This window comes from Saccopteryx bilineata, chromosome 1, assembly GCF_036850765.1.
Source record: "Saccopteryx bilineata isolate mSacBil1 chromosome 1, mSacBil1_pri_phased_curated, whole genome shotgun sequence".
NCBI classification, from domain to species: domain Eukaryota; kingdom Metazoa; phylum Chordata; class Mammalia; order Chiroptera; family Emballonuridae; genus Saccopteryx; species Saccopteryx bilineata.
The window spans coordinates 79,519,375-79,531,985 of record NC_089490.1 but is presented as its reverse complement, the minus strand read 5'-3'; the positions used below and the strand labels follow the sequence as shown (position 1 = coordinate 79,531,985).

The 12,611-nt window shown below is 56.9% G+C and overlaps 1 protein-coding gene across 5 annotated transcripts; it reads right to left on the bottom strand.

The window, feature by feature from the left end:
- Nucleotides 1–222: 222 nt before the first annotated feature.
- On the bottom strand, nt 223–12,389 carry DENND6B (DENN domain containing 6B). 5 transcript variants are annotated; one of them, XM_066254726.1, is made up of 19 exons: nt 12,155–12,388; nt 7,613–7,651; nt 7,496–7,538; nt 6,812–6,924; nt 6,292–6,372; nt 5,524–5,629; nt 5,326–5,405; nt 5,176–5,238; nt 4,822–4,877; nt 4,170–4,292; nt 3,989–4,084; nt 3,813–3,907; nt 3,604–3,669; nt 3,253–3,407; nt 3,129–3,182; nt 2,681–2,760; nt 2,466–2,568; nt 2,311–2,385; nt 223–2,230 (listed from the first exon to the last, which is right to left on the bottom strand). In XM_066254726.1, exons 1-19 carry the CDS (start codon nt 12,374–12,376, stop codon nt 2,108–2,110), a joined length of 1,773 nt encoding a protein of 590 aa, XP_066110823.1. In that variant the 5' UTR covers nt 12,377–12,388; the 3' UTR covers nt 223–2,107. The 5 variants fall into 5 exon arrangements, with proteins under 5 accessions (XP_066110823.1, XP_066110819.1, XP_066110839.1 ...); XM_066254722.1 differs by having other exon boundaries at nt 2,681–2,790; nt 12,155–12,387; XM_066254742.1 differs by lacking the exon at nt 4,170–4,292 and having other exon boundaries at nt 2,681–2,790; nt 12,155–12,389.
- Between the last annotated feature and the right edge of the window lie 222 nt (nt 12,390–12,611).

The following is a 12,611-nucleotide window of genomic DNA, read 5'->3' as shown; positions in this document are numbered from 1 at the left end:
GCCCCTGGGACTGACCCCCAGATGAAGTGTTTAGAACAGGACGGTGTCACTCTGCCTCCCACCCCAACCAACCAGGCCAGACCTTCACTCCTTCAGCTCTGAACCACATCCACACCATGCTCACTCAGCCCCCACTGCAGGAGACCCCAAAATTACCAGTGTCTGACAGGGATGCCAACTCTTTATCTAAAAAGGAAGTTAAAACACAAGCATGTGGTCACAAGACGTTTTAATACCAAAACTGTGGGAAGGGCACTGTCCCAGACTGAAGGAATATCTTTAAATAGAGCACAGGAAGCTTGGGGGTGAACCGTCTGTCCTTCTTGTCCCTGGAGCAGCCAGCAGACTGCATCTGCTCCACCCCCACCCAGGCCACTATACCAGGCCGTTCAACCTCAGGAGGCCTCTGTGGGCCAAGCACAGCACCCCACTGGACCAACTGGCTCCTGCTTATCCAAGCCTTTCTGCTTTTGGGGCTTTGCTCGGGGAAGACCTGCTTCATTTGACCCATCTACCCCCTCAACCCTCCCTACCCTCTGCAGGTTATAGTGAGGGGCCTAGGCCCAGGATTGGCACTGTCTCCAGCCAGTGGAGTTAGGGTTAGAGAATAGAATTAGGTTTGATGGTAGGGCCTCCACCACACCCTCAGCCCTTTCCTGTGGCAGTCAGAAAGCCAGCCATAAGGAAAGTGCTGGTGTCCTTGCAGACCCCTTAGAAACCATACCCTCAGTGAGAAGGCCACCCCTCAAGACCAGACAGGAAGGGGCAGGCTCTCAGAGTGGTATTTAGGGCTAATGTGGAACCTTTCTCACTCCAGGGCCTCCAGCTTGTTCTTGCTGCAAAAATGGATTTACTGCCTCTCCTGCATTCTGGGCTCAGGTGTATATAGAAGGGGGACAGTGACAGGCTATTCTAGGCTGTGGTCAGAGCCAGCCTAGTTGACACCAGAAGCTCGGAGACCAGCATGGCTGTCGTGGAGTGGAAGTGTCAGTGATGGCTCCATCCAGGGACACAGACTGAGTGGAGGCTTCCGAATGGACAGAAACCCCCCACCCGGCCTGCACCCACTCACTCTGCCAGGACCCACTCAAGAGTGGCAGAGCCCCATGCAGTCCTGTCCAGGCTCTCGGGTAAGGGGTCTGAGGGTAGCAGGTTGGGAAACTTACCCACAGGCCCACAGCTCGAGGTCCATGCCTCCTCACACCCACCCTTTCACTGGCTGACGCTCCTGTCACCCTGTGTTAAGTTGTGATGGTGCTGGTGACAGTACCAGGCCTTGCTGGGCAGTGAGACTTCTGAGCACAGTGCCCAGAGGCTGCTGCAGCTGTGGAAGATTTAGGCTGGGGGCTCACAGGCTATGCATGGGAGTGGATGGACACAGGGTAACTTGAGCACCCATCAGCTGAGTAGCCATGGGTGGGGTGGGTGGACAGATGGAACAAAGATAGTCCCTGTGGGAGCTCCAGAGCTGAGACCTGGGACAATGTGCTAGAGGGTGGGGGCCAATAGTGGAGCCCCACACTGCCCCTTTGTGGCCACCCAAGGAACCAGGAACTATACCACCCAGCTCCTTACCCCTCCCAAGCCAATGATTATAGGTGGGGTATCCCCAGCCCCAGGTAGGATGGTGGGTGGGCTGTGTGAGGAGAGCTGTCTGCTTGTCAGCTGCCTCTTTCCATCCTTGGCTAGGCAGCCTAGTGGAGCTAAAGCACACATCAAATGCAATGCCTGGGGCCCCTGCAGGGCTTAGACAGATGGGTGCATGGAGGGGACGGTGGCTTCAGGCCCAGAGCAGCAAGGACTCACAGCCAGCACAGCCCTCCCAAGCTTGCAGCCCAACAGTGGGCAGGTGGGGCCCAGGGGGAGGTGAGGCTCTGGCCAATCATGATCTTGCAACAGTGAGGGGCCAGGCTGTGGTTCCAAAAGCAACCTTTACTGCTGGGACAACAGTGGTGCTGGGCAGGAGGCCAAGGCCAGGGAACAGCAGGGAGCCTGGGTCGGGGAGTTTATGCTTGGCTGGGGCCACCTCTCACTGGGGAGTAGGGAGCTCTGACAGACCCAGGCCACCAAGGGCACAAAGGTCCCTGGACCATGCCCTGTCCCTGTCCTAGGGGGGATGCAGTACAGCCTGCAGGTCCTTGGGCAGGGAGCCGATGACTGTCTCGATGTATAGCTGGGCCCGCTGAAGCGTCTCCTCCTTCACAGGGAGGTGGTGGCTCTGTGCCCGCACCTGCAGGGACAGCTCTGGTCAGGGGCAGGCAGCCTCCATGTCCAGCTGGCCCAGACTGGGCAGGGCAGGAGGCATCTCACCAGCTTCTCTCGAAGTTTCAGGACCAGGTCCACAACCTCTACCTCAGACTTGCCCTGCATCCAGGTCTCAATATTCTGCCGTGAAAAGATGGGGCCACCCATCACCAAGGCCTTTCTCAAGCCGCCAGACCCCCCCAGCCCCTGTTCCCCCTTACCGCCTCACAAATGGCCTCCAGGTGCAGGGCCTCCAGTTTATGGGCCATCTCTTTGCGTCGCTGCCGATACCAGCCATCAAAGTTGGGGGACTTAAAAAACCGCCTGTGGATGATGAGAGGCAGTAGCTAGGACACCACCCTGAGTGGCATGGGGTGGGCATGGGCACCCTGACCCCCAGCAGCAGGAGTCTGAGGTCCCCTACTGGCATACCCACCTGTAGAGGCCTAACCAGTCACCCTTGAGGATACAGGTGAGCTGGGGCCCAGCATGCTCCAGGCTGCATAGGAAGTCATCCTGGTGAAAGGGGCGGATCTGGGGAGGAGTCTGAGACAGGGGCCAGGTGAGCCCTGGTGCCTAGGCAGGCATAAGCCCCACAGGCCCTGCACCTGGGCTATGAGGACCCTCCTCCAGGACACTTCCCAGGCACATTCCTGAGCCCCCACCCTGCCTGGGACAGATCCCAGATAGCAGGGTCTCGAGCCTCTCTGAGTGGTCCCTTTTCCCTGTCTTGTAGATACGGGGACGGCCCAGAGGCCAAGGGGTTTCTGCATATCCACAACCTCATCCCTGCCTCTATTCCCAGATCTTCCCTCCTCAGAATTAGGACAGGAGCCCACACTCCCCACCCCTCCCTGGACCACCAGCTGGACCTGGACTCCTACCTTCCAGGGCGTGATGCTCTTCTGCAGGGGCATGAGGCTGGCCATATAGTGCTCCTGTGGGGGAAAGGGAGTGAGCCTGGGGTCTCAGCACTGTGGCCCAGCACCCTCCTGCCCTAAGCCTCACCAGGGGGATGATGAAGCTCTGCGTGAGCTCCAGGAGGTGCCGCCTCAGCAGCGCAGTCAGCACACCTGCTGGCCGCTTCTTCTGCAGGCCCTTGAGCAGCCGTTTGAGCAGTGCCTTGTCCCGGCGGAGGTGTGCGGTGTACGCGGTGTAGAGGCCTGGCGAGAAGGCGGGGCTGAGGTCCAGTCCTGAGGGGCCTCCCCAGAACATTCCCACAGCCTCACCCCCTTTGTTAAGCCAGCACACCTGCCCCTACCCCCACCTGGGTCCTAGCCCAACCTCCTCCCACAGGACATAGAGCCCATGCCTGGGTCCTATAAGTAGAGGAGGGGTTCCTGCCCCAAGGGCACACACCTGGCTTGGTGTCAAGGGTCTTCAGCCTTGAGGGCTTTTTCAGCTTCACCTGTTTAGGAAGGCCCCCTACGAAACAGGAAACACAGGAAACACTGGTGGCCCAGTCTTAGTGTCCACAGGCTCAGACCTGAGGACCTCCCGGGGGGGGGGCTCTGAGCCCTCACCCTACCTCCCCATGATTCCCCAGGCAGAGGCCAGGCCAGCCTCACCTGACATCTTGGGCTCCCCAACGCGGAGAATGTGGGGCCAGTGCTGGAGTGTTTTGATAAAGAAAGGGTTTGTGACTCCCAGGACCACGTTTGGTCTAGAGAGAGAGGAAGAGAAGAGGCAGCAGCAGGCCCAGGAGGCAGCACCAGGGAGGGGGCAGGGAGAGGGCAGCACTTACGGGGCCTGCGTGCGCGTGGTGAACTCCTTGAACTCGCTGTCATGGATGGTGAAGTAGGGGCGGTAGTCACAGCAGAACTTGAGAGGCTGCAGGCAGCTGCCAGGGTGGGCACAGCAGGCGGGTGAGCAGCACAGGGCGGGCCCACTGTGTGCCCCGCCCCTCCCACCGCAACCTGGCCTACCTAGTCAAGGCCAGCACTATCTCAGAGGACACGGTTGGTGAGGGTGCCAGCACCACCAGGGGCTCCCCAAGGAGCATGAGCTCCCACAGCATCTGCATATGGGTCAGAACAGGCTGCAAGCACCTTGTGCAGGACAGGGGAGGTTGGGGAGGTCAGGGAGGCTGGTTAGGTGCAGAGGCTTCTACCCACAGGTGGGACAGGGTGAATGCACACCCCAGTGGGAAGATGGTTTGGAGATGTTGAGGGTGTGCAAGGCCGACCAACACGCTGCAAGTCCACCCACATTGGTCTGACCCTGCACCCACATGCCTGAGCTGGCAGCTCTAGCTCCCAAGGGGCCCAGCTAGGGCCGAACAGTCTCCAAAGCCTGGCTTGCTTGAAGACTAGCCCAGGGTGGGGCAGCCTCAGGTAGCAAGCCTCTCAACACAGCCTTCCCCTCCTGACACCCGCCTTCTGAAACCTTCCTGCCCAATGTGCCTGTTTCCTCTGAGTGCAGATTCTGGGCACTGGATTCCTCTTCTATACCATTCTACCTCATGGAAGTAGCCAAGGGTTAACTCCTGATGGGCCGTATCCCTGGTGGCCCAGGCCTGAGCCTTGTGGGCTTGCTCATTGTCTACACAGGCAGCGAGCAGTGGTTTATAGTGCTCACCTGAACAGGTCCAGCTCATGGACACTGGTGAGGACAAGTGGGGCTGGCATCAGAGCCTGAAAGAAGAGTGGATGACATCAGGCTAAGGGCGAGGCTACCATCCTGAATGCTCCAAGCAGCACCTCTCACCCCAGGAGAGCCCTGGGGACTGCAGCCCCTGCCCACATACCTCCCCCCACCAACCCCATAGCACAGGATGGCAGGGGTCGGTAACCAGCTCTACACAAAGCAAGCCTTTGGCTTTGCCTGGTGTCTGCCCATGCCACAGGGCCTCCAGCAGGTGGGATGGGGAGGCCCAGGCAGGTGGCAAGGTTGATGCAGGTGCAATACCACTGGCCCAGGAGGGGGCTCTACCTCTTGGCCACATTGTTTCAGAGGACTGGATTCAGGCTTGTCCATCCTGGATGGGATGTGCACCTGGGGGATGGAGGGAGCAGCTGCCAGCTGGCAATAGGCACCTCCATGTACTTGGAAGCCTTCCCGCCCCAGCCAGCTAGTCCTTACCTGGAGGACAACTCCCATAACAGGCAGGTTCAGAGTTTTCCCAGGCACAGGGGCTGACCACTGGTCAATCTCATTACACACTGTGGATACAGGCAGTCAGTGTCAGGAGTCTGCCCCATGTGAAAGCTGCCTACCAAAGCTACTGGGTTCAACAACCAGATGATGAGACTTTTCAGGCCGTGCCTAACAGCCACTCACCTGCTTCCAGGCAGGGCACGAGCTTTTCAAAGTATTCAGGGGCAATCAGGCTCAGCAGTGCCTGGAACAGCCGGACAAAGGGCAGGCGGGATACCAGCACCAGAGACTGCAGGGCCCACAGGGCCAGTGAGATGTCACTCAGCCTCCCACGGGTCTGCAGGAACCCCTGAGGCCTGGCTCATCCAGAGTCCACCCAAGGCCACGCGTCCCACAAACTCCAAAGGACAGCTGTCCCCAGGATGGCCCAACTCAGACCCCAGGGCTATTAGATGAGAAAACCAAAGCCACCTCAGACAGGGAGGGAATGACATAAGGGTGGGGCTGGACCCTGGGCCTTCAGAAGGACACAAATGAGGCCAAAACTGCGATGATCTCCCAGTAGTCAAGTAGCTTTTGCTTTGGGTATCTGAGTTTAAGGCCAAAGTTGTCCTAATCCTGAAAGTGTGACCAGGCCCCCCTCTAGCCAGCAGTAAGAAGCAGGGATGTCTGGGGCTCAGAGACAGAAAGGCCATGGGTGCTGTTAGGTGAGGAAGGGGCAGTGGGGCCCGCTCCCTTGATGGGCTGCAGTGAGAGCTGGGCACAGGGGCACCCCCACCCCCTGCCCAGGTGAGACAGCCAACATGGCCAACAGCAGTATGCTCCACCTGGTGCCAAGTGGCTGCAGGAGGAGCACTCTTGGAGGCTCAAAACCCCTGACCCTTCGGCTCCTCCCATGACTGCTGGCCTCCATCTCACAGCGGTGCCACCCCAGAGCAGCCACAGGCTCACCTTCTGGAAGTAGCCCCTCTTCACGGAGCTGTCCTTCACCTGCCTGAAGTACACGTAGCCAAAGTAGTGTGCCGACTCCCTCTGGAAGGAGTGATCAGCCAGGCTACGCCCACTGATCATACTCCTCCTGCCCACCCAGACCGCCCTGCAAAGGCTGCTCCACGTTCTTCCTGGTTGTAGGGTCAGGCCTGGGTGTCCTCAGCTCAGAAGGTGGGCAATACCTCTAGAAGGAGCATCTCTGCAGACACAATGGGGAACAGCCCACAGGCCTAGAGCCCCTGAGGGCTTATGTTGGCCTCTGCATACCAAGCTACTCTGCTGCAGACATGGTACACAGAAAGAACTCCAGTGACCTGGGGAGTGCCCAGAAGAGTTGGCCCAGCTCCAGTGAGGCTGGAGATGGCAAGTGCCTCTCCTGATGCACAGGGCCCAGGTATCTTGAAGGGACTGTCACACCAGCCTGAACTTGACCTGTGGGCAGAGGAGGCCGGAGCAGGCTGGAGAGGCAGCCCACTCTCACCTGCAATGACACGGGAGCCTCGCTGTCATAGTGCCTGTTGTCTGTGGACCAGGGGCTCCTCTGCCCTCCACACTGACGAATTCGGAAGCTGAACTGTGTGTCCCCAAGGCAGCCTGGGAAGGGAGGAAGCCCCAAAACTTCAATGTCAGGGTTGGATCCCCTCCTGCCACCATGCATAGGTGGAGACAGAGGCAAGGGCTGTGAGTCTGGCTTCTGATGGGCTATGAAGGCCCCAGAGAGAAAGCCCCACTTGCTGGGTCTGGTTCTCCTAATGGAAGTCCCTGTGTTAGGAAGTTCTTAACTCCTGCACCTGAGTTTCAGAGTAAAGTCCAAACATAGATGCACTAGCAGCAGCCCACCATCCAAGCACAGGTGGGCAGTAAGAAGACTGCAGTGTGGTGGGTTCAGCCTGCCCAGCACCTAGGACTCAGGCAGGAGCAGAGCCAGCTCCTGGTAGACAAAGTGGTGGGGTGAAGAAGACCAGACCCCGCCAGTCCCTCTTCCTACAAAAATAAGGGAAACCTGGCTGCCTCTGCTGCACTGTGGGGCTCAGGGAAGTAGTGCTGGTGCTTACAGACTGTGATGCCTCTGACCTGGGCCACAGAGGCTCCTGGACAGCCTTACCTGCCCACCTTCTTCCTCTCACCCATCAGTCTCAGAGGTAGGGAGATTGGAGTCACTTACCTGAGTGGGAGTCAGGAAAAGACAGGTAGCAGATGCTGCTTTTCTGAAACACATGAAACCCAGTGAGGGCTGGCTCACTCCTGGGCGACATCTGCTCCCCAGGTGGCCCGGACCCACCTCCTTATCTGTGAGCCGGAAGTCGCTGGGATACACCAGCTGCAGGGGACACAGAGCACTCAAGTGGCGGCTGGGCAGGTACAGTGCTGGGCTGCAGGTATGTTGCTCTCCACCCCTCCCAGAGCACATCCTCACTGGCTCAGATGATTCCTGCCTTCCTCCACCTTTGGCTCCCCCAATTTCCCCAGGCCCCTCTCAGCACAAGGCCACTATGGACTCCCCTTGTCTTAGCCAGCACACACCTGAGTAAACTCCCTAATTCCCTTTCTTTGCCCCTTGTCCTCGAGATCACTCGCCTAGATTATAGTTAGGTCTCCTTGCCTCCACCATCCTAAACCTCTGTCCCCACAGCTTCAGGTGTCTCAGAGCCTGCTCTTGGCCTCCTCTCCCACCTGGAGCAGTTACAGGGCCCGGCCTGCTGGCCTTGCCTTCCCTATCTTCCCTACTTCCTGAGCCCCACCCCACCCAGCTGGAGGGTCTTGGACTATGCCATTCCCCCAGGATGCTCTCTCAGATTGGGCTAGCCAGCCCCCTCATTTTGTCTTTATGCAGAAGTCACTCGTCACAGTGGCATTACTGCCTCTCCATAGCACCTGAGTGTCTTCACCCCAACCCCCATTAGTTAGGGGTCCAGGAGCTCGCCCTGGGCTCCACAGTGTCAAGTGTGTCCAGCTAGATGAGCCATACAGCCCCTGGGACCAACTTTAACCTTGGAGACAGGCCACACTCTGGGACAGGCAGCAGGTCACAGCTGGACCTCAGGCCAAAGCTCTGTGCACAGGCCAGAATCGATTTCCTTATAGAGTACCAATGACGTAAGGAGCCCTCAGAGACTCCACTCCCACCAGGCCCCCGAAGTGGCTCCTGGGGACCTGGTATGCCCTGGGTTCCAATGTTGCCTTTGCTTGTTCTCAGATGCCCTGGATACTTCTCCCAGAAAGTGGCTGTGACCCATTAGGCCAGGAGTCGAGGGCCTACATGTGCAAGTCCCCTCCTTGCTTCATCTGCCCAAGTTTTGTGCTGAGGAGGAGTCGGGTTTTGGCTGAAAATGTGCTTCTTCTGGGTGTGCCCCAGGTCCCCAGATGGGGTGAGGTGCTGTGCCTTGGAACTCCAGCTATAGGAACGACGTAGCTTCTTGTCTGCCTTTGCTCTGGACTTGTTGCCGTGGTCCTCTCCTGCTCCTGTCCTGAGGATAGGCACTGCATCCCAGGCACTCTTGACTCCCAGCCCCTGCCAGGGAGCAGACATCCTCAAATATGTATTTGTACAGGGTGCCATCTGAGAAATATGATAGAATGGGGAGGGGGGTCATATGAAAACCTCCAGATGTTGTCAGCTAAGGAGGCACCAAGAAGAAAGGTCAAGAGGGAGGGGAAGCCAACAGTCCCACAGAGGCAGGCATCTTGGGATGGCTCCATGAATAGGAGGGGCCATCGGACCATTCAGGATATACCCTTGTGTCTGTGTCCAGCAGGGCTGAGGAGAGGTAGAGGCCAAGAAGTTGATGAAGCCATGACGGACCCTCTGTGCTAAGGTCAGCAGTCTGAATCTGGGCTAATAGCCCTGGGAGTCTTGAAGCCTCTGAGAAGGCCATCTTGACCTGAAGGTTCCATATCCATGCCCAGGGACCCCATCAGAACACCTGATAGGTGACCCACCTTCAGGGGCTGGCGCATCCTCTCCCAGGCACAGGGGCCAGATATAAGGTGACCAAGCTGATCCATGCCTCGATGAGAGGAGAAATGCAGTGGACCCTCAGAGAGAGGCAGAGAGCGAGGAGCTGTGCTGCACAATGACACCCCCCTCCCACAAACCCCAGGAGGGTCCCATCCTTTCCTCCTGAGCCAGCCCACATGAAGTGCTGCTCTTGTAACCTAGTCATCCCTGAAAAAGACACAGACTGTTGTGGGACACTGACTGCAGAAGCTGATGTAAGAATCCAGCTGCTTTCTAATTGGACAGATATTAAAAAAGACTTATACAAGTATCAAATAATGCCAGTCTTTTCACCAAATTTTAATTTGGAAAATATGGTTGTCTTCATGAAAACATTAAGACTTATACATAGGGTGTTTGTATCTTACAATGGATTAATAAATCTTTAAATTTTTCCTCTTTAAAAACATGGTTTTTTTGCATTGATTTGAGGAATGCAAGAGGAGAGGGAGAGGGAGAGAGGGAGGGGGAGGGGAGGGGGAGGGGAAGGGAGAAAGAAAAGCATTAAATCATTGTTTCACTTAGTTGTTCCATTTAGTTTTGTACTCATCGATTGCTTCTTGTACGTGCCCTGACTGGGGTTCAAACTTGCAACCTCTGGTGTGCTGGGTCGATGCTTTCTCCATTGAGCCACCTGGACAGGACTAGTTTTAATTTCTAGTTTAGTAAACATGGATAGATATGATCCACACAGAAAGTTCTTTGGGGTCCTCAGTAATTACAAAGACTGTCCAGAGTCCTGAGTAGGCTCGGCATTGGAGCTGTGGCCTGGGAGGGTATGGACACCACAGTGGAGAAGGAGCTGCTTCAAACCTCCAGGCACAGTTCACTCCATGGGCTTCCTGGGTTAGGTGATCCTGAGAGGTGTTTCCAACAGCAGAGACAATGGAGTCAGGCCCTTCCCACAACTGACTTGTCCACAGGCTTAGTGCACCCATCTGCATAGGAACCCCACACATTGCTGTGCAATAGGGTGTCCCTGAACTACTCACTCTGTCTCAGGCACAGAATATAAACTCCTGGAGAGCAGGGTCTTGTCTTCTCATTTACTCTGTGTCACCATGTCTGGCACACATACCACAGGGTTTGGCTGGTGGCAATGGTGAATACTTGATTTATGGAATGGATGAATGACAGCTTCTTGCCTTTGCTGGCTTTTTGGGGGGAGGGTTTACCTGAAACAGACCCTTCTCCCTGGTTCAACTGTCTTCTTCCCATCTGCAAAGATCTGGCCATGCTTCATCCCTTCGTCAGGGCTCCTTCTATTCATGGAGCTTCTAGAAGGCAGCCCCTGGGTCTTCTGTCTGTGACAGAAGCAGCAGCACAGTGCCAGGGCCTTTGTAATGTTCAACCAGGCCAAGCTGTGAACAACTGAGCACAGGGCAGGTGATCCTTGAAAGTCTGTGGGTTCAACTGAAATGACCCTTGATCTTCTGCACAATTTCCAGGAGAGTGAGAAAGGACAAGAGGCAAACCTGATGAGAGTCATGAAGTCGCATGGCCCGATGGATCTATGGCCCAATCTCTGCAGACTTGATGATTCCAAGAGGCCCTGGGTTCCCAACACACACTCCCTGAGCTATGCAGCCTCATCAACAGGCTCAGCAAGCACATGGAGCCCTTAAGACTACTTGCTTAGAATTAGCTTCTTAAATGGTTACATTCCAGAAAATTATACATAAGAATGCCTTAACTTGGGCAACAGTAAAAATGTGGGCTCTGTGATGTTGGACAAATCACCTCATCTCTCTGTGCTTAGGCCCCTCCATCAGGTGAGGCTGTCCCAATAATGCCAGCCTGGTGGAAATGGGTATGGTGGATGGGAGCTCAACAGAGCTGGGCACAGTGCCACGACCCAAGAGTCCTCACTAAGAGTCAGTAACTTTCCATCTCAAAGACCTGAGCTTCCCTTGGCCTTGTGGAGTTCAGCCAAGTCTGACATCAAAACATCCCTCAACCCCATCGGCTTCACAGGATGGCAGTGCAGCTTCATCTTGGCCAACTGCCGTCCCAGAGTACACTGCCTCTCTGGCTTTCAGGAAGTCCCCCTGACAGTGTGAAGTTTTAGATCCAGCCTCCCCTGCATCATCACCTCCCTGGTCTGCGTCATGGCCTGTAGTCTTGAGGAAGTCCTCCCTCCCTGAGTCTGCCATAGATGCATCTACACTTGGAGAAAGAGGAGCTGCCCCTGGGGATGGGGAGGACCACTGCAGGCAGTGGGAACACCCCCCAGGCCCCTCAGCTGGGTGCAGCTGGAGAACAGAAAAATGGCCAGTATGGCTGGAATGGCACCCACAGGCGTCTTGATCTGATTCTAAGACTTAGAATCTAAGTGAACAAAGAAGTGCTGAAGGATTTAAGCAGGACAGCCACAAAGGAGGGGGTTGCAGCAGCAGAGATAATAATCTGATATCCTTGCTAACGGTGGAACTGTCAGCCTTATCCACGGATGGGGTGTAGAGTGGGGGGAGGGGAGGAGTCCAGGGTGACCCCTGAGATTCTAGCTGCAGCAACGGAGGACACAAGGTGCCCCAGCTAGTGCGGGGAAAGGGGAAACGACATATTTTTCTTGAGAAAAAAGTCAAGGGTATCGTTTTGGTTATCCACAGTGCAAGATCCCTATCTCCTCCAACCCAATGGGAAGTCTGCCTTTGGTTCCTTTGCTGGAGAGCGCCCCTTTCTTGAGGTGACAGGCGCAGAGTTTCGGAGGAGGGACAGACCGCCTGGATGTCTGCCCGACTTCACCCGACGCGGAGAGGGCTTGCGGCCGCGCGATGACACCCGCCTCATCACCACCAGCACCACCCCACACCCCCACACGCTCACCTCCAGCGCCTGGCCCAGCTCCAGGTCGAAGGTGACCACACACACGCACTCCAGCCAGGCCGAGAAGCGCGCCCAGGGCGTCGCCGGAGCCCGCGCTCCGGATGACCGCGCACCGAGGCGCTCGCGAGCCTGGCGGGGCCCGACGCCCGACAGCGAGTCCATGGCGGAGAATGCAGCAGCCGGCCGCGCGTTGCCAGGGGAACAGCCGGGATGCTGTGGCATCCGCGCACGTAAAGACAGCGCCGCGGAGCAGTCAAGCGACCAGAGCGGCCCTTCTGTGGTCTCGCTCGCTCCTGGCGGTTGGAGGAGCGCGGTGCATCAGAGAAGCGCCGAGCCCACCAGCGAGAAGGCCTTACGAGGGCCAGAGCGGCCCCCGGAACACGGCGGCGAGATTTCCTGCGGGCCCGTGTGGGGTACCGAGAGTTGGTTCGGGCTGAGGTTGGAGCTGCGGCTGTTT

Coding starts and splice junctions, on each gene's coding strand:
- DENND6B (XM_066254722.1), bottom strand. CDS start 12,376: ATGCCACAGCATCCCGGCTGTTCCCCTGGCAACGCGCGGCCGGCTGCT. Junction 3,670..3,812: donor TGGGGAGCCCAAGATGTCAG/GTGAGGCTGGCC, acceptor CCTGTTTCGTAG/GGGGCCTTCCTAAACAGGTG. Junction 3,408..3,603: donor GACCCTTGACACCAAGCCAG/GTGTGTGCCCTT, acceptor CCTTCTCGCCAG/GCCTCTACACCGCGTACACC.